The sequence below is a fragment of the Capra hircus genome, chromosome 2 (assembly GCF_001704415.2).
Source record: "Capra hircus breed San Clemente chromosome 2, ASM170441v1, whole genome shotgun sequence".
Taxonomy (NCBI): domain Eukaryota; kingdom Metazoa; phylum Chordata; class Mammalia; order Artiodactyla; family Bovidae; genus Capra; species Capra hircus.
Genome location: NC_030809.1, coordinates 93,893,192 through 93,914,058, shown reverse-complemented (window position 1 = coordinate 93,914,058; position 20,867 = coordinate 93,893,192). Strand labels below are relative to the sequence as shown.

The window sequence follows — 20,867 nt, the reverse complement described above, 5'->3', positions numbered from 1 at the left end:
AACATGGAAGTGATTTCCTCATACGCTCACTCTGCTTCAGTGTATTTATATGTAAAAGAAGAAAAATGTCATCACATTTTTTTGTGTGATGATTAAGCTAACATGTATACAAAATTTAGAATAATCATAGTTTATTTTTATTACTGTTGGCTAATGTACTCATCTTTGTTTATATACCAGCAATGACTCTTTCTTAAATATTCTTTCATCTCCCGTTTTTTGAAGGTAAGTTTTATTTCATTTCCTAAATATGTGTAATATGTTCAATATTCAGGATCAGGTAAAGAATGGGAGGTTCCTTCCTTTCTTAAATATCATAATTTTATATCCCTTTGTCCTCTGTTGATGAGAAGGCTCTCCTGGGGTTGCTAAGCAGCTCTCTCCCCATGTCACTTCCACATCACCACTTCTTCTAGCAGACAGTACATTTTCCATGGAATGAACAAAATAGTTCATTTTCCATACTTTTATTGAGAAAAAATAGCTAGAAAAATAATCTTTTATTTGGAAATAAGCATGTAAACCAGGGCTTCCCTGGTGGCTCAGACACTGAAGAATCTGCCTGCAAAGCAGGAGACCTGGGTTCAGTTTCTGGGTCGGGAAGATTCTCTGGAGAAGGAAATGGCAACCCACCCCAGTATTCTTGCCTGGAGAATCCCATGGGCAGAGGAGCCTGGCAGGCTCCATGGGGTCACAAAACGTCAGATACAACTGAAGAACACGTTTTCATAACTGAAAACTATGATTCATCATACTCATTTCATTTTATACACGGTGACTGAGGCCCAGAGAGACAAATTAACTTGCCTAAGGACACAGGCTCTTAGAGGACAGAGATCATGCAGACTGTCCATGTAACCTCAAATTTCCCCAAAGCGTTTGTAGGTACACTGCAGCAACATTGGTCTTTTAAATATCTACTCTCTCAAATAGCTATTCTAACTCTTCCAACTCTGAAGCAGCATCACTTAGTATTCCACACCAGTTAGGAGTCAGAAATATCCTTCAGTGCATTTTAGCTCTAGGTGGCCCCAGAGTGGCATAAAAGAGTTATACTCCCCTAACAAGAACTTATGTCACCCGAAGGTACTCCTTTAGAAAATAGGAAAAAGGATTCATGGCCCTGTATCTAATATTAGAACAAGTCTCTGTGCTCCCAGGAAGTCCCTCAAAATAATCATTTTTATAGCATCACTCAATAATTGATATATAAAATGATAGCACTCACTCAAAAGCAAAGATTCAATTCTATTCCATATACTCCATTTAACAAGGAAGAAAAAGAATGTAATCCATCTTAGAAAAAAAAATGATAGTTTTTAAGTCTGGTATTTAGAGTTTATTAATGTAGTCAACTTCCTACTGAACAGTTCCATTCAGTTGCCTGACACATGTCTCAACCTCAACACATACAAAATAGACTCAGTATCTCCTTCAACTCCTCCTCCATCTCACCTATCAAGAAACTGGATCAAATAATGTCCTGCAAGAAACTTGAAATCTGTCCTTGACATTTCCATCTCCTCCACCCCCCGGAGTCTGACAAGCACCCAGGTCTCTTAATCCTGTGTCTCAAATACCTCTTTATTTTACCCACTTCTGTCACATCTCACTGGCACTACTGTGCTCTAAGCAGGACTTACTTCCCATACAGAACTCATGAAGACCACCACCACTACCTACCCCAGCTCCCTGCACAGTTGTCTATTCCCCAATCTATTCCACACATGAACTTTCCACAACACAGAGCTAAACATGTCTGCTGTATTCTAAACTCATTCAGTGGCTTTCCCTTTTTTTCAAATCCATTCAATGGTTCTTATTCACTCACTTTAGTTGTCTATATTACAGACACATCAAACCCACATACAAAACACACCTAGGACCCTAGTAATGCCCCATATTCAGTCAAAATACTCCCACCCCATGCACCTGTTGCCCCAGCACATGACAATCAACATCCTAAATCTTATGTTCACAGTTAGCTTGACTTGCTCTATATGAAGTCTTGATGCATCTCTATATAGTTCTAAAGCATACATTTGAAAAACTAAGTTGATTTTAACTTATCAAACTGTACCATGCTGTATATCATCTCTGAAAAATATAACTTCCATACTTAACTTACTATTGTATTATCATGATTAATTCATATTGGTGCAAATTTCTATAGTTCACTTTGACTAAAATATATTATTCTCTTACATTCCATACATCTATTCATTCATCAGATTTTGCATTAATTGGCCTATGGATTATTTTCAACTTTTATTTTTATGAACAGTAGCACTGTGAAATATTTGCTTACGTGGAAATATTTTTATAAGTATATGACTATGGATTCTGGTTCATTCATGAATTTTTAGATATTGGCAGCAATGTCAAACCATTATCTGAAGTTACTGTTAAAAAATGTGAAAATACATCACCTCTAATAACAATTGGTATTGGCAGCCTTTTTAATTTTTGCCAATTGAATGTATATAAATATATCATTGTAGTCTTGGTCTGTATTTTCATCTTACAGTCAATGTTCAGTATTTTACCATAACTTTCTTTTTTGTTATATGTGTTTCTTTTTTTCCTAGAAATGTGTATTTATGCTTATTTCCTGTCCATTTTTTTACTGTTGGACTATGTGGTCTTTCCTTACTACTAATAAGATTTATTTATATATATTTGACAATAATCTTTCAGCTACATGTTCTTTGAACATCTTCTACAGTTTGTAATCTCTCTTTTTACTTTCTTTAAAGTATATGCAAGTAAACTGACTTCCTGAATTTTAATATAGTCAAATTTATCAATAGTATCTTTTATGGTCAATGATGTTGTATAGTATTTCAGAACTGTTCCTTAATTCAGAGTCCTAAAAATGCTTATTTTATTTTCTGCTAAAAGTAAAGTTTTCTTGTGACACTAATACTTCCAAAGCATATCTTGGTTTATGACATGAGTTAAGCATCTAGTTTCATCTATTTTCCATGCATATTACCATGATTTTCACTGTATTTATTGAAGAGCTCTTCTCTCCCCTACTGATTTGCAGTGCTTCCTCTGTCATATATTGAATGTTCCAAACATGTGAGTGTACTTCTAGGGTCTCTATTCTGTTCCTCTGGGCACTTGGGCTCCCCTTTGTGCAAATACTACAGTCCTGATTACTCAAATTTTGTAAGATCTCTGTATTTTTTCCCTTAAGAAGTATCTTGGGTGTTCCATTATCTTTATAATTCCATAAAAATTAGTGTTTTCTTCTTTAACTATTTACTTCCTACTTTTATCTTTTAGACCTCAGTTTAAGTGCCATAGTCTCTTAAGTTTTAGCTAGTATCCGAGATCCATTTCTAATACCCTAGATGCTCTACTCAGAGCATTGTTCTTCCTCATCCCAGTACTCTCTGTGCTTTGTAACCATTTCTAAATTACATTTTAACTGAAAGAGACAGAGAGAGAAATAAATTTTTAGTATTAACTATGTGCTGCAGAAGACTCTTGAGGGTCCATGGAGGGCGAGGATATCAAACCAGTCGATCCTAAAGGAAATCAACTCTGAATACTCATTGGAAGGACTGATGCTGAAGCTCTAATACTTTGGCCACCTGATGCAAAGAGCCAACTCATTGGAAAAGACTCTGATGCTGGGAAAGACTGAAGGCAAAAGAAGATGAGGGCAGCAGAGGATGAGATGGTTAGATAGTATCACCGACTCAATGGACATAAATTTGAGCAAACTCTGGGGGATAGGGGAGGACAGAGGAGTCTGGCATGCTACAGTCCATGAGGTCACAAAGAGTCAGACATGACTTAGTGACGGAACAACAACAGCAAATAAGCTGCATGACAACAGAGACCTTGTTTCCCTTGTATCTCCAGGTCTTAGGGCACAGTCCATATTTTTTTTTGAAAAGTTATTTCCTTTGGGGGGGGTGGGCTATACCCAGAATAACTGCCCCATGCTATGGACCTGACTCAGCCTGGACAGCAGAGTCTGGTGGAGTCTCATTCAGACCTTTCATTACTTCACAATGTTTAGCAGACACTGATAAAGGGTCAGCATGAGCTACCACTCCACTGAGAGGCTTATCACATCATCATGTTTAATTCTCAAGGCAGCTCTGTGAAGTAAGATTTATTAACTTTAAGGTTCTCCTCTTAAATGGAACACCAAGATTTTGTTAAGGAATTTGCTAAAAGTCACAGAGCTACTAATAATTCACAGGGGAGGACTTGAGGACCAGGTTAGTCAATAAAGCTGGGTTTTTAACCATGAGGCAGTCCTATCTTGTTATGCCCCCTATGAAGTCTGAGGTGCTGATACTTGAGATTGCTTCTTGTTTTTTGCCTATTACCAGACTATGTTCTTCTTTTTTATAATTGAGATATAATTGACACACAGCTTTATGTAAGTTTAAGATATACAACATGCTAACTGTAGAAGCACTTAAATAATTACTGATTTAGTAAATGAATGAACATATCTCAAAAATTAATTCAGAGTGTTTGCTAATGTTGGGTATTTACAAGTGGTTCAAAATTTAGAACTAGAAGACATCTTAGAAACTATGTAGCCCAAAACCTTTATTTTAATAATGCAGACAAAAACGTCCAGAAAGGTCAACATTTTTGGTCAAAAAATCCTGTTTTTAACATATCTAGAACCTGAATATTTCAGCCAAGTGTATTTTGTACAATATCATCTACATGTAAATAAAATATTTTAAATAAATAGTATGAGTTCCTAAATAAAGTAATATTCTGAAATAATGAGTAACAATAGAAGATGAAATTAAAACTATAAGGCCTAATTTTCACATTTTCAAGACAAATATTAATGTATAACATTAAAGAAGTATTAAAAGTAAAGAGAATATAGTTTAATTTTACATTTTAAGTACAAGGAAAAATTACTATTTTTGCCTTGCATCATTAAATTTTACATTTTGAGATTTGAAACTGAACATTAAGAACTTAAATCAGTAAAACTGCTCTTTAGGTACTTCCAGAAAAGGCTGTCATAGTTTTGCTGAATCAGATCATAAAATTTTCTGTGACCAATCTAGATGTCTCCATTCAACAAATGACCAAGTGATCATACTAAACTGATGTGATCCATCAAATCACGTTTCCACTTTCAGCCAAGCAGCAGCTCAGCCAGTTCTAACAAAGCAGAGAAGGCTGATTTATTCTGTGATTTTAAGCAAAGATCAGCAAATCAATCCCCATGCTCATTTATCAAAAACTGATGGATTCATAAAGTTTTCCTCTTTGAATAATTCTAACATAAGAGCATAAAAAATGTATATAAACTATCTAAATGGGTCTAGGCTCAGTCACTTTCATATTACTTTCTCTCAATGTTTTTGTGCTAGTCAGAAACTCTACTGAAAGAGTTAGACTCATTTTGAAAAGAAGATAATCATAATTTCTCCAGCTGGACCACAGTATTATTACAAAGTAAACTAAAGATGTCCAACAAAATCACTCAACAAAAAATTAATTTTTAGAAATGCTTTTCTGAATTTTCCTACTCATATAATCAGATAGTATCAGTGAAATTATCTTTCTTAGAATATTTTGATTAATAAATCACCTCAAAAATATCTATATATTAGAAGCAGAATACATTCATTAAATGAATGGAAACCTCAAGTCAGTAAATTAGATTCACTTTTCCAAAAGGTACAAATATATCAACTGGGCTTCAAAGTTTACCTTTTGTTATGCTTATAAAGAAAAATTTTGCCAAGTAAGGAATTAATATAAACTAGATTTTAAGAAAAAAAGCATTAAAAAATGTTAAGAAAAAAAATCAAGAGAATAAAATTATCTACCTCTGCTTCACTGACTACACTAAAGGCTTTGACTGTGTGCATAACAACAAACTGTGGAAAATTCTTAAGGAGATGGGAAAACCAGACCACCTTATCTATCTCCTGAGAAGCCTATATGCAGGTCAAGAAGCAACAGTTAAAACTGGGCATGGAACAATGGAGTGGTTCAAAACTGGGACAGGAGTACATCAAGGCTGTATATTTTTACCCTGACAATTTAACCTAAATATACAGTACATCATGTGAAGGGGTTTCCGAGGTGGCTCAGTGGTAAAGAGGCCACCTGCCAATGCATGAGTTGTGGGTCCAATCACCAGTTTGGGAAGATCCCCTGGAGAAGGAAATGGCAACACACTCCAGTCTTCTTGCAACTTTTTCCTATAGTACTCTCACTTTCCTGATGGTTCAGATGGTAAAGAATCTGCCTGTAATGCAGGAGATCTGGACTTGATCCCTGAATTGGGAAGATCCCCTGAAGAAGGAAAAGGCAATCCACTCCATTATTCTTGCCTGGAGAACCCCATGGACAAAGGAGCCTGGTGGGCTATAGTCCATGGGATCGCAAAGAGTTAGACACGACTGAATGACTAACAATTTCATTTTCACAATTTTCACATCTTGTGATATGCCAGCACAGATGACTCACACGCTGGAATCAAGATGGAAGAATATCAACAACCTCAGATATGCAGATGATACCACCTTAATGGCAGAAAGTGAAGAGGAACTAAAAAGCCTCTTGATGAAGGTGAAAGAGAGAGATAAAGCTGGCTTAAATCAATATTCAAAAAATGAAGATCATGGCAACCAGTCCTATTACTTCATGGCTAAAAGATGGGGGAAAATTGGAAACAGTGGCAGATTTTATTTTTGTGAGTTCCAAAATCACTGTAGACGGTGACTGCAGCCAGGAAATGAAAAGACACTTGCTCCTTGGAAGAAAATCTATGACAAACCTAGACAGTATATTAAAAAGCAGAGACATCACTTTGCCAATAAAGGCCTGTAGAGTCAAAGCTATGGTTTTTCTCGTAGTCATATATGAATGTAAGAGTTGGACCATAAAGAAGGCTGAGTGTCCGAGAATTGACGCTTTTGAACTGTGGTACTGGAGAAAATTCTTGAGAGTCCCTTGGACAGCAAGGAGATCAAAGGAGTCAGTCCTAAAGAAAATCAACCCTGAATATTCATTGGAAGAACTGATGTTGAAGCTGAGGCTCCAATACTTTGGCCGCATGATAGGAAGAGCCAACTCATTGGAAAAGAGCCTGATGCTGCAAAAGACTTAGGGCAAGAGGAGAAGGGGGCAACAGAGGACGAGATGGTTGGATGGCTTCACTGACTCAATGAACATGAGTTTGAGCAAACTCAGAGAGATAGTGAAGGACAGAGAAGCCTGGCATGCTGTAGCTCATGGGGTTGTAAAGAGTCAAACATGACTTAGCAACTGAATAAAACAATAACTAAAACTAATTTCAAGCATGCTCAAGTACTTTAGAAGCACTCATTCACTAGGAATATTTCAGAAATAAATTAATGACATTTAAGCCAAAAGAAAACATAGAAAAATTACATGAAATAACTTTAGGAAATGAATGACTATATTTAATAAATCACCATTTATATAAATTATTATGTTTCTTCAGCATTCATGCTTATCTAGTCACTGACACTGGTTCCTTAAGAGGGAATATTGAGTGAAAATGAGTTTTTGATACACTTAAAATTATCTTTTGCCTTTAACACAGGGTGGCAAGCTGATAGCCCACAAGTTAAATCTAGCCACCAACATGTTTTGCTTTTTAAAAAAGTATCCTTCTTTTATTGCTTTTGGAAGTTTTGAGGGCTGTAATGTAGTCTCATTTTGCTACTTTCCTCACCATCTCACTTCAGTAGTTTTCCTTTTTTACATTATGTTCTTGATCTCTGAAGGCTTATGCTTCTGAAAGCCTAAATTTAAAATTCTGTCCAATTGTAATGCTCACTACAGTCACAAAATGTTGGAATTATTAGAATTGGAAGTACTCTAGAGGTGAGGTAATTCCTCATTTCTTCCAACAAAATACTTGAGGCCAAGAAAAGTAAAGTAGCTTTCCCTTGGCTAAATGTACATTAACAGTTCTGCCCAAATGTTCTTCTAAGTCAATAAACTGAACTCTTATTTTGAAATGTCATGTTTTATCATGAGTCACCACCATTCTTAGCTGCATAAAAGAAACGTCTGCTTCATAAGTACTTACCCCTGAGCGCAGGTAGCAGGGACCTCTCCTTCTTGTCATCACATTTGTTACATTCACTGAAGTACAGGAGTAAGAAGACATCAACGAGAACCCACATCAGTGAAGTGGCTAGAACCACCTTGCAGTAAACAAACCTCCTCATGTCTTCCCTTGATTTCTAGTTAACACAGAGATCAAAGACAGACACGGCTGTGATAAATCCAAGCCACAGAGGTGAACTCCCGGATAAAAGCAGGATGCATCCCACTGTATTTGGGGAAAAAAAGGAAGAAGAAAAAATAATTGTCTCACAGTTTATTTTGCACAAATGTGATATAACATGAAATATATGACTATTTAGTGCTCTCATATATATCAGCATTTGACCCTCCAGTTCAGAATTAAAAGTCCAAATAAGTGAGAGTTGTAAGCAAGCCAAGGGGCTTAAATTGTAACTATTAATCCTAGATCTGCCACTATTTTCCTGGGCCTCTGGGAACCACTTGCTTTCTTCATGTTGTATTGCCTTTTGCTTAAAGTTCTATCACCATATTCTGTAAAGCACTAGGTTATAAAATAGTGCAGTTCTGAATTTACCATGAATCAGCACTTTTCATCCTGAGTTATTATATATTGCAATGGCTAAGAGCTGGTCTTTACACAGATAAGCCTGGACTTATTTACTTCCTACATAGGGGAGACTTTATAAAACTCAGTTTTCTCACCTACAAAATGAAACTAACAGTGCCAAAAATAAAGATTTGCTATGAGGACCAAAAATTATAATGCTTGTAAACCATATTTCAGAATACAGTCATTAGTATTGACATTTTTAAAAATATTTGACAAAAAGGCAATTAATTGAAATAAGTCATCAGTTATTAATCCTTAAAAATCCATCTGATCTGCATAGAAAATAACCACTACAGATATGCATTTGAGAATGGTTAGCACACATTCATAAAATTATCAGTGAATAATACATTAAATGTAAAGTGATTTAAAAGAAAATAACCAGAGCAAGAATTCTAAAGGCATAACAAAGACATGTGTGCAATTATTAAGAGATACTTAAAGTAAGTGTGGAATTAATAATATATACTTATTTGTTTTATTTATACTACATAGAACAATAATAACTACTTTGTTATTTCTATCTATAGAATAATTATATCAACACAAAAATAGTCTCATATCATTGGCTACATTAAAATAATAGAAACTGAAATATAAATTTATTTATGTGAATAAGATAAGCAACAATTTTGACAGATATTTGAAGAGAACAGCTATTAAATACAAAGATACTTGGACTATCTCAGAAACGCTTGTCTCAAAATAAAAACATCAAAGTACAATTTGCTGAGGCAGAAGTTGTTTAAATTAATGGCAGTTGACCTTGCATCATAAAGCAACACAAATGCTATTGTCCGTCACAATCTGATCAGAGTAGTAACAACTCAAAGCTTACATAAGGTTACAATTTAAAAAATTATTATAACAGAGCCTGCTTTCAACATCTACATAAAATTTACATTTATTCAACAAATATTTTTTAAAAATAGAACATATACAAACCTAAGGAATGCATGATTTTTGACAGTGGTTGTTTTTCTTGAAAAACAGCATGCTAATTATTTTGTTTCATTTTAACTTCATTTTTCTGTAAAAATTATAAGTAAACACTGGAACTCAGCCTCTAAACCTGACAACAAGAGAAGGATTCCCACATATATATTTCCTGTTACTTTATGTATATGTCACTGAATATGAGATTTGAAAAAAATTCAATCTAGTTAATTTTCTGTCTTTCTTTGGACATGAGATGGAGCAGGTTCCTTCAGTTTATTGTAGGAAAAGAGCTCTGTGCAAAAGTATATATTACATTAATGGTAGCTAAATGGCCATTCCCAGATTTAGAAGGAAAACCTTAAAACAAAACATCCCATAATACAAAAATCTATATGTTATATAAGATCTATGTATCATAGGATCTTTTATCATAAAAAAGACATAAAAAGAACCATGACAGGCTGTCATAAAATGGAATTATGAATTTAAGTAAGCATTTTGCCTCTCTGTGCTTCATTTTCTTTACTTATATTTCCTTCCCCATCTACCTCACAAAATTGTGATACTTAAGCAAGATAAAGTATAAGAACTTTTTTAAAAGAAATATAAAGAATATTATAATACAAAATCTGAAATCACTTAATATTAAATATTAAAATGTCTAAGATAAGTCATTTCCTAATAAAAGCCTAATAGTTGAGGTTATTGAGAATTTAATTTAAACTTTAACCATAATAGAAAATGAAAATCACATCTTATTACCATTTCAAGCATTATTCAAATTATTGTAATTTCATACCCTGCTAGATCTATATATCAAGATATTAACACTGAGAAAACTCTACTATTATTATGTGATAAAACTAAGTTGCTCTTTAAATATTTTAATTTATGAACCAATCTTTCCTTATATATATCAAGTTTTTGATTCTATCTACTGTGAAAACATCTCTACCTTGAAAATATACTGAATTTTATCATTTGTTATCTGCCAGTACTTGTAAATGGAGAAGGCAATGACACCCCACTCCAGTACTCTTGCCTGGAAAATCCCATGGACAGAGGAGCCTGTTAGGCTGCAGTCCACGGGGTCGCTAGGAGTTGGACACGACTGAGCGACTTCACTTTCACTTTTCACTTTCCTGCATTGGAGGAGGAAATGGCACCCCACTCCAGTGTTCTTGCCTGGAGAATCCCAGGGACGGGGGAGCCCGGTGGGCTGCCGTCTGTGGGGTCGCACAGAGTCGGACACGACTGAAGCGACTTAGCAGCAGCAGCAGCAGTACTTGTAAAATAGTAATCGCATACACTGTTTCAATACTCTTCTTAAGAACAAAACAGATTGAGCAGAAGGATGGCACAATATACAAAGTAATACTAACCAACATAAGCACAGTTGGTGGCCCAAGTTTATCTAAGAGAATCAGCATCTGTATTACAGTTCTATTCCAGTAAGACCCTATTTAGTTACAAACACTACTCTGTTTCTCAAGCCAAATCCAAGTTCTGGCTTGCCAAACCAATGTAGAACATGGCTAACTTTGCATCAACTACAGGCTCTATCCTTTTCTAATTGTTTCAAAGTTTTGAACACAGTATTCCCCTCTTTAAAATATTTCTCTAGATAGGAAAAAAATCAGGAGTTAGAGAGCTATCAAGTGTCATCTTGCTAATCATATTGTTTATCCTTTTTTCTTTTCTTATCCACTAAATAATGGTATTAGCTATAGACTTTGAGATGTTACAGAATTTTTGCTTGAAAACATGCACCAATTTTACTATTCTATAAAAAAGGATTTCAAATATAAAAAAAAATAAGACCTAAGTAAAAATTAGAAGTTTGGTAAGTATGTTTTTAAAATAAGAAAGACTTTTTTTTTTATTATAAGATTATCACTTACCTGGGTTGGGGGGGGGATGTCTACTTTAGTTGCTGTTTGATACATTTTCATCTCTAGTCAAATGTTTTCTTTTGTAGAAAACTACATAATTGGTGCCAATATATTCAATCTATTTTATGAGGCTCCCAAAGGATGAATGAAGCTCATGGAAAACTTTTGGCAATGCTTCCAGAACATTCTGGCTACCAACACACTTTAAATGTTTTAAGTAGTTAGGCAGGAACTTCTGGGAGCTGATGACTGGACAATTATGCATTTTGGTTTAATGACTAAAAATTATAGTGAGTAAGCTTTGAAAAATTACCCTGAATTGACTACAGTTCTTATTGACAGAAAGACTGGTCTTCATATGAATGAAAATCTAAAATTCAGGTGGACTAGGGGAATTCTACCTATAGTCTAAATCAAACAGTACACTGTAAAAAAAAAAAAAACACTGTAAACCATAAAAACCATGCCACAAGGAAAGATATAGTAAGAGACAAAGAAACTGCCAATGATAATATTAAATGAATGCCTTATGTGGAAAGATAGTGGAAAAAAATGGAAAAATGCCCCCACTTGCCTTTAAGAAAACTTCACATATTCATAACATAAAATTTGACTATTAGTAGAGAACCAAGTATAAGACCTGCTGAGTTATGATACCATGATCTGAATCTGAGTTCCACACTCACTTATCATATAGCTTAATTCAAGTTACCTAAATGTTCTATGCCATTTTCTATTCCAAAATATGAACAGTAGTTGTTTACTCAGTCATATCTTACTTTTTATAGACCCCATGGACTGCAGCCTTCCAGACTCCTCTGTCCATGGGATTTCCCAGGCAAGAGTACTAGAGTGGGTTGCTGTTTCCTTCTACAGGGATCTTCCCAACCTAGGGATCAAACCCACATCTCTTGCAATGCAGGCAGATTCTTTACCACTGAGCCACTGGGGAAGCCCCAAAATATAGCTGAGAAACATATTATGGTCATCTGAATAACCAAATGTATATTTCTTGTAGCTACCTCATAAGGCTCTGAGTATCTGATTAATTACTACATACAAAGTTCTTATAATGGTGCCTGACACATAGGAGAAGTTCCATATATAGTAGTAATAGCAATTGTTAATAGTAGTAACAGTACCTGAGGCACAGTAGTCCCTCTTGAGAAACCTGTATGCAGGCCAGGAAGCAACAGTTAGAACTGGACATGGAAGAACAGACTGGTTCCAAATAGGAAAAGGAGTACATCAAGGCAGTATATTGTCACCTTGCTTATTTAACTTATATACAGAGTACATCATGAGAAACACTGGGCTGGAGGAAGCACAAGCTGGAATCAAGAATGCCGGGAGAAATATCAATAACCTCAGATATGTAGACGACATCAGTCTTATGGCAGAAAGTAAAGAAATAAAGAGCCTCTTGGTGAAAGTGAAAGTGGAGAGTGAAAAAGTTGGCCTAAAGCTCAACATTCAGAAAACGAAGATCATGGCATCTGGTCCCATTAATTCATGGCAAATAGATGGGGAAACAGTGGAAACAGTGGCTGACTTTATTGTTTTGGGCTCCAAAATCACTGCAGATGGTGATTACAGCCATGAAATTAAAAGATGCTTACTCCTTGGAAGGAAAGTTATGACCAACCTAGACAGCATATTGAAAAGCAGACATTACTTTGCTAACAAAGGTCTGTCCAGTCAAGGCTATGGTTTTTCCAGTGGTCACGTATAGATGTGAGAGTTGGACTATAAAGAAAGCTGAGCACCAGAGAATTGATGCTTTTGAACTGTGGTGTTGGAGAAGACTCTTGAGAGACCCTTGGACTGCAAGGAGATCCAACCAGTCCATTCGGAAGGAGATCAGCCCTGGATGTTCACTGGAAGGACTGATGTTGAAGCTGACACTCCAATCCTTTGGCCACCTGATGCAAAGGGCTGACTCATTTGAAAAGACAATGATGCTGGGAAAGATCAAGGGTGGGAGGAGAAAGGGACGACAGAGGATGAGATAGCTGGATGGCATCACCGACTCAATGGACATGAGTTTGGGTGAACTCTGAGAGTTGGTGATGGACAGGGAGGCCTGGCGTGCTGTGGTTCATGGGGTTGCCAAGAGTCGGATATGACTGAGCGACTGAACTGAACTGAACAGTAATAGTTATTATCATCATGAATAGCATTGAAAGAACAAGAAAAAATGAATGAGCATTCTCTTCCCTGATCCTTAGAGAAGCAGTGTACATTCAGTATGTGTGTGTTCGGGAGGTCAGGAGTCAGGATGAGTATCACAGATATGTTCAATATTTATAAATATATTAATATTTATATTATATTGAAATACATTTAAGAGCATTGTAAATATATTTTATATTTACTTATTAGACATATATTTAACAGATGTAGTTGCTGATGGAATATGAGTTACACAGGATTTTACAGTTGTTAAAACTCATTGAACTGTACACTTAAGATCTGTGCATCTCAGTCTATGTAAATTAGATTTCATTTGTTAAAGGTGAAACCAAAATGTTTATGTCCCTATTGCATGATTCCCTGATTTACTCAAAATTTTATTAACTAAAGAAATTATAATCCAACTGCATCAGATACTACCTTTCTGATCTTATTTCATACCATTGTTCTCCATACCAGTCACATGGGTCTCCTGGCTTTTCCTTACACATACCAGTGACTGTCTTGCCCCAGGGCTGTGCATATGCTGTGTTCTCTGCCCGCTGATACAGTCATGGCTTCCTGCTCTAACTTCCTTCAAATCTTACTTTCTAGTCAAATCACGGAGAGCTTTCCTATCAACCTATAAATAGCACACAATTTAATCACTCTGTATTTCCTTAGCTCACTTTATTTTACTCTTGGTACCTATTAATACTCTCCTAACATATTTTTTAAATGTATTTTTGAAAATGTTTATCATTTGTCTCTTTTTCTTAAATAATTAACTCTATGAAAACCAGATTGCACATTTTATATATGCCCTCTCTCACCTCAAAAATATATTTAAATTTTAAAACTCCAGCATTGTTGTTATGTGTGGAATTGTGCCTCCCTCCTCAAGAAGATTCATGTGTGAAGTCTTAACCCCCAGTATTTTAGAATGTGACTATATTGGGGGATAGATCCTTTAAAAAGGTAATTAAGTTAAAATAAGGTCATACAAAGGGGCCCTCGTCCAATATGACTGGTATCCATATGAGAAGACGCTATTAGGACACAACACAGAAAAAGGCCATGTGAAGACAGAGAAGGCAATTGTCTGCACACCACAGAGAGAGGCTTCAGAATGAAACTAACTCTACTGACACACTGATTTGGACTTCTGAAACCTTTGGAAAATAATTTCTGTTGTTTAAGTCACCCAGTCTGTCATACTTTGTTATGGCAGCTTTAGCATACCAATACACTGGTTAAATTTAACTTTCCCCTACACCACTCCTACATGCAAACAGATGAACATGACTAGAGAGAAACCCCAAAAATATGCTGCCTGTTCTCATTTTAAATCTATGAACTCATACTGGACTTGCAGCGCCTCAGAGCCATCCTGCAATAGCTCTAGTCAAATCAATTTCCATTCCTCAGATAACTTTGCACCTTGTTTGCCTTTAGACTGCCATCTCCACACTATTTTCTCTCAGCTCATCACTACATGTGTACGTTTAGCAAGAAGATATAAACAATCAAAAGAGGATTTTGCTTACTGCCATGTTGAGTGTATCAACTTGCTAGTTCCTATGACTGCCACCCCTAAATCTGCAAGTCTGAGTGTGATGATGCATGAACTGTCTTTTAAGGAGTATAACATCCTCTGATCCCACACATTCATGGGCTTTACTGATACACTTGTCTCTTCTGCTTCAGTTTTTCCTCCTTGAATAAGTCATTTTTATCAATACAAAGATGCTATATGAATAATCATCTTAAACTAATTTGACCCCACATCTCTTTTCATCTATGCTTCCAGTTGTCTGCTCATCTTGAATGCAAAACTCCTGGAAAGAAGCATGTATAATCATTGCCTATACATCCCATATCCTTGTCCTTCCCTTCGATTTTAAACCCAACAGTCTTTAGCTCCCACCATTATATGGAAGACTTACCTGAGACAGTCATGGCCATCCAATGTAGCTCTCAGTCATTATCTTACATAAGTCCTAAGCAGGTTTTGACATAACTTAGCCAAAATACTTTGTACTATTTTCTGACAGCTCTTTCTTTCACACCCGTATTTGACTTTGCAGCAAATTCTGTTGGCTCCATCTACACTCCAGTATTCTTACCTGAAGAATTCCATAGACAGAGGTGCCTGGAAGGCTACTTACTACCATGGAGCTGTAAAGAGTTGAACACATGACTGAGCCACTAACACTTTCACTTTCTACCTATAGATTTAACCTACATAATCACCAACTTGATATATTGCTTTAACTTTAAAAAAAAAAAAACTGCTTTAATGAGATAGAATTCACATACTATTCAATCCAATCCACACATTTAAAATGTACAGTGCGATGGCTTGTAGTATAGTCACAGAGTTGTGCATCCATTGCCACAATCAACTTTAGAACACTTCCATTTCCTCGAGAGAAAACAACTCCTCTTTACTGTAACCCTCCAACTCGCCCATTGCCCCTAGGTCTAGGTTACCACTAATAGAGCATCTATCTCTCATACAATATGCTGTCCTTTGTTACTGTCTTCTTCAGTTAGTATAACGTTTTCAAGATTTTATCTGTGTTGTAGTACATACCAGCATTTTACTTCTTTTCCTCGACAAATAATATCCATTGCATGAATTTATCAGATTTTATTTGTCATTTGATCCACATTTGGGTTAATTCCACTTTTTGGCTATCATGAATAATCTGGTGATGAACATTCATGTACAAGTTTTGATATATGAACACATACATATGTACATATGTGTTTCTTGAGTATATATGTAAGAGTGGGATCAATTTGCTTAAATACATTTCCATGAAACCTATTCTCCACACAGAAGGAAATTTGGTCATGTTAAAATTAAATTTTAATCAGATATTTTCTAAGTTCTGATCATTATTGACCAATGGCTTTTTATTACATAAATCAATAAAATAAATTCCAAATCCTTAACTTTGCCTATAAAACAACCAAATCTGGACCTTGACTGCCTTTCAGATTTCATCTTCTAACTCTCTCCTTTACTTAATGCACTCCAGAATCTTCATGCTTGAAGTACTCTCTAGAACACTGTTCTCCTAAGTAATGAAACAATCTTTTACCCTTTCTTTATTCAGATCACTGCTCAAATATCCCCAGAGAGTTCTTTTCTGGACCAACTTATCTAAGATAATGCCCTTCCACCATCTATGCAATATACTTATGTGGTTGATTCAGAATACTTATCACTAGTACTTGTTAATTTATTTACTGCCTGATTCTTGCAATGGAATTACATCTATTATTCCCTGTGATATCCTTAAGATACCAAAAACATTTTTTTGGCATAAAATTGGTGCCAGATCAACATCTGTTGAATGAATCAATGCAAGAAGGACTGAGAAGTAAAAGTTCTGGTAAAAATGCAGAGAAAATTATACAAACCCTGGTAATAATAATAATGAAAACTGAAAACACTGTATTAAACATTCATTTGTTTGAGCTGTGGGTGAATGGTGCTGTAAACTGAAAATAATTGTTCACTACATAAAGCTGCTCTCTTGTTCCATGTCCTCTGATACTTCTGGTCTCCTCTACCCAAACCTCAACTGCTTTGAGACAAAAACATAATTAAGGGTGAAGCTGAAATAGCCTGTTAACAGAGCAGACTGAAGTTCATATGTATCCTACAGCTCTGTGTGAGTACAGCTCTGTTTGGTACAGGCACTCAAGCCATCGTAGAACCCAGTCTCAGGTCACACTGTTGCTGTTCTAGTCCAATAAACTACCTCCAACTATGTGATCCATGGAACTAACCCGAGTCATGTTTTCTGATTTCCAGACCACCTACAATCTGACAATTGTATGTCTTTGGTCACAAAGGCCATTCAACAATGGAATGACAATCAAGGTATTAGATTTTCCTTGGTTGGATATGGTTTCCTTGGAAATGGTTGGATAGCATCACAGATTCAATGGACATGAACCTGGGCAAACTCCAGGAGATCATGAAGGAGGGAGGCCTGGTGTGCTGCAATCTATGGGTCGCAAAGAGTCAGACATAACTTAGCAACTACACAATAACAATTAGATTTCCCATACTTTCTACTGTTCAAAGTTTTTGTTGAATATTGGAATGATCTCTTTAAAAACTGAAAAAGATATATGACGTACACCCACCTGAGGAAGAAAATTGGTTTATTGAATTTGGCCTTCCCAAAAGAAAGTTCATCTTCTCTTGGCTACCTGCTGACTAATGGTCAGGATAAAATGGGTAGGGAATTTTATAAAATTAATTTTGAAAACATGGATTCCACCCTGTCCATTCCTGAACATGGTGGACTTTTCTTTCCCCAACAACAACCTCGAGCCAGCCAATATGGCATGCCTCTAGCTGACAGCGAAGCCAAAAGGAGGCCTAGAGTATTAAAACTTATCTGACCCCACCACCTGGATTCTTCTATTGAACTGATATGGTCCTAGACCATGCGGATAAGAAGTGCTTGGTTGTGTACATTGTAAACCAAATCCCACTACAATATTCCATGTGGGTCAACCTAGAAGATATCTGTAACTTTTTGTAAAAATGCCCTTGTCCCACTCATATTCAACTCTCCTCTATGAAAGATCTGAGTCTGAGTAAAAGATGATTGAAAAAAGAAGTGATGTTATATTTATTAGACTGGGACATACAAATGTCATGGCTATGGAGGGAACTTGGCAAACCTGATATCTGAGGAGGAAGCAAACTGTGTCTGAAGAGGAGTAAGGATGGAGTGGGAGACTATTTCATGTTGTTCTCTTGGTCACCCCAACATTAGAGCCTGGCAGGATAATCACATGGCCTACCTCAGTGGAGCAGCTCCTGCAGCTGGCAATCTGACCTACAACCTTTCCCACCTTATCCCTGTGCTATAAAACAGAAAAGTTATATAGACCAGTCCTTAACTGTGCCTGCTGTGCCTGATTTTCAATGGCAGTTTCCAAAGAGGGATTCCGTCTCCACCTCTCTGAGCAGCTTTGGGTTATGCTGCAAATGGCAATCCAGGCTAGAAATCTTCAGTGACATGGTATATGCTTAGCCACATCAATGCAGTGGCGATCCAAATCAAGGTTCACCACAAACACTGAACTGGAGTGAACCATGCCCCTTTAGACTTTATGTTTGTAGCTGGGGCAGGATGGCCCAAGGACTATATTGCCATTGAGTACTGAGGTACTTGATTGTCTTTTGCAATGAGAACCAAGGATCAGCACATCAGGCTAAATTCCCTTGCAATAATCACATAGATAATAATGTGGCCTAGACTACATCTAGGCTGTATAAAAATAAGACATACTGAAATCCCCTGAGACTTATTTACAATGATTGAGTCCATGATCTGGGAGACCTGATTAAAGTCAATACTGCAGGTTCACCTAATCCTGCTGCTTTATGTCCTATTTACAATAACCTCAAGTAAATATGGTATGAGAAAAATTAAAGAAAATTATCCTCAGCCTCTGTCAGATTAATCAAGGCATTGAATGGAATGGCATGCTCATGTGAAATTCCACCAGAAGCCAAAACGATGGGACGCCCAAGGGTAGCTGTCATTGGAAGACCTTCCTCCTTAGGATGTCTCCACTCGCCTAGATTCAGGTCCCCGTCACTCTTCACCCAGGCCATTTCTCAGGGCTGTGTTTACAGTGAGCAGTGTAAAGAATGAGATGAGATTTTTCTCTAGGACCAAGAGCAGCCTTTTACTGCTTTATACAAAATGGTGGATTCACTGTGGTTTTTGTTCTTTTCCTGAAATTCAAACTCATCATATTGTCAGTATGCATTGGGGCAGTCCACATTACCTCCAGGGGATCTGGTAGGTAAGGGGAGCTTATACAACATGTTGAAACTTAAGAACCTGCCGTGCCATGACTAAAAATGCCCTTTTCTCTGACATAGGAGTCTATTCTGCCAACCTCTGTGAACCAGTAACAAGCTAATTTATTAGCAGATTCTTTACCATCTGAGCCACCAGGGAAGCACAGTTTTTCATTAAGTACAATCAAATTGAGGCCCTTCATAGACCTGAAATCGTTACACAAAGAAAAAATCAAGTCTGTATGTGTGCATTTTCATACATATAGAAATTTTTCTAAAAGGATACAGTGGCTAAATTTTATTATCTCTGTGGAGTAGAACTGATTTATAGTTTTCTGTAGTACTGAATTTTTAATAACAGCATGCATTACTTCTAGAATAAAACTATTGCTTTAATTATAAAAAGTAATGTACACCCTTCATTTATCCTACAGATAAAATTGATTATCGATACAGATGCCAACACCTATGCTAAGTACTAAAGATAAAACAGATAAAAACATACAATCTCTTCCTTCTTATTTAGGACCCAGGAGGGGAGACAGACAAGAGCATCAGAGTAGGGATAAGAAAAGATGTAAGTGAAATATTTGGAGTGATTCCAAGATGTGGAACTCTTTTCAACATATAATTATAATGTTAAGAGAATACAGCAATAGAATAATTGTGCATAGAGGTTGAAAGAAAGATGAAGCTTTACAGAGAATGTGTATAAGATACACATTATTTTTCAAGGCAGTTTTTTACATATTGGTCTTCTAAGTCACTCTTGGGTATAGGAATAGCCATTCTATGATGATATTGTGAATATTAAAGTCTAAAATATATGTTAATCAGACTCTACAAGCAATGTGTGTTCAGCCACTCAGACACTCAGTCGTGTCTGACTCTTTTGTGACCCCATGGACTGTAGCCCACGAGGCTCCTCTGCCCACAGGATTTCCCAGGCAAGAATACTGGAGTGGGTTACCTTCTCCTCCTCCAGGGGATACTCCCCATCCAGGGACTGAACCTGAGTCTGCTGCACTGGCAGATGGATTCTTTACCACTGGTGCCACCTTGTCACTGTTCAGTCGATTAGTCGTGTCCAACTCTGCAACCTCATGGACTACAGCACACCAGGCTTCCCTGTCCTTCACCATCTCCTGGACTTTGCTCAAATTCATTTCCATTGAGTTATTGATGCCAACCAACCATCTCGTCCTCTGTCTTCCCCTTCTCCTCCTGTCTTCTGTCTTTCCCAGTATCAGAGTCTTTTCCAATGAGACGGTTCTTTGCATCAGGTGACCGAAGTACTGGAGCTTCAGCTTCAGCATCAGTCCTCCCAATG

General features: G+C 36.5%; 1 protein-coding gene across 2 annotated transcripts in view; it reads right to left on the bottom strand.

Annotated features, from left to right (window-relative positions):
* The window catches only part of GALNT13 (polypeptide N-acetylgalactosaminyltransferase 13), a 648,808-nt gene that overhangs the window by 569,872 nt on the left and 58,069 nt on the right, over positions 1–20,867 (bottom strand). For both annotated transcript variants that reach the window (XM_005676121.3, XM_018063172.1), the window contains exon 3: positions 8,075–8,320. In XM_005676121.3, the coding sequence (XP_005676178.2) occupies positions 8,075–8,216 (142 nt within the window). In that variant the 5' untranslated portion in view covers positions 8,217–8,320. The remainder of the gene's footprint in view (positions 1–8,074; positions 8,321–20,867) is intronic.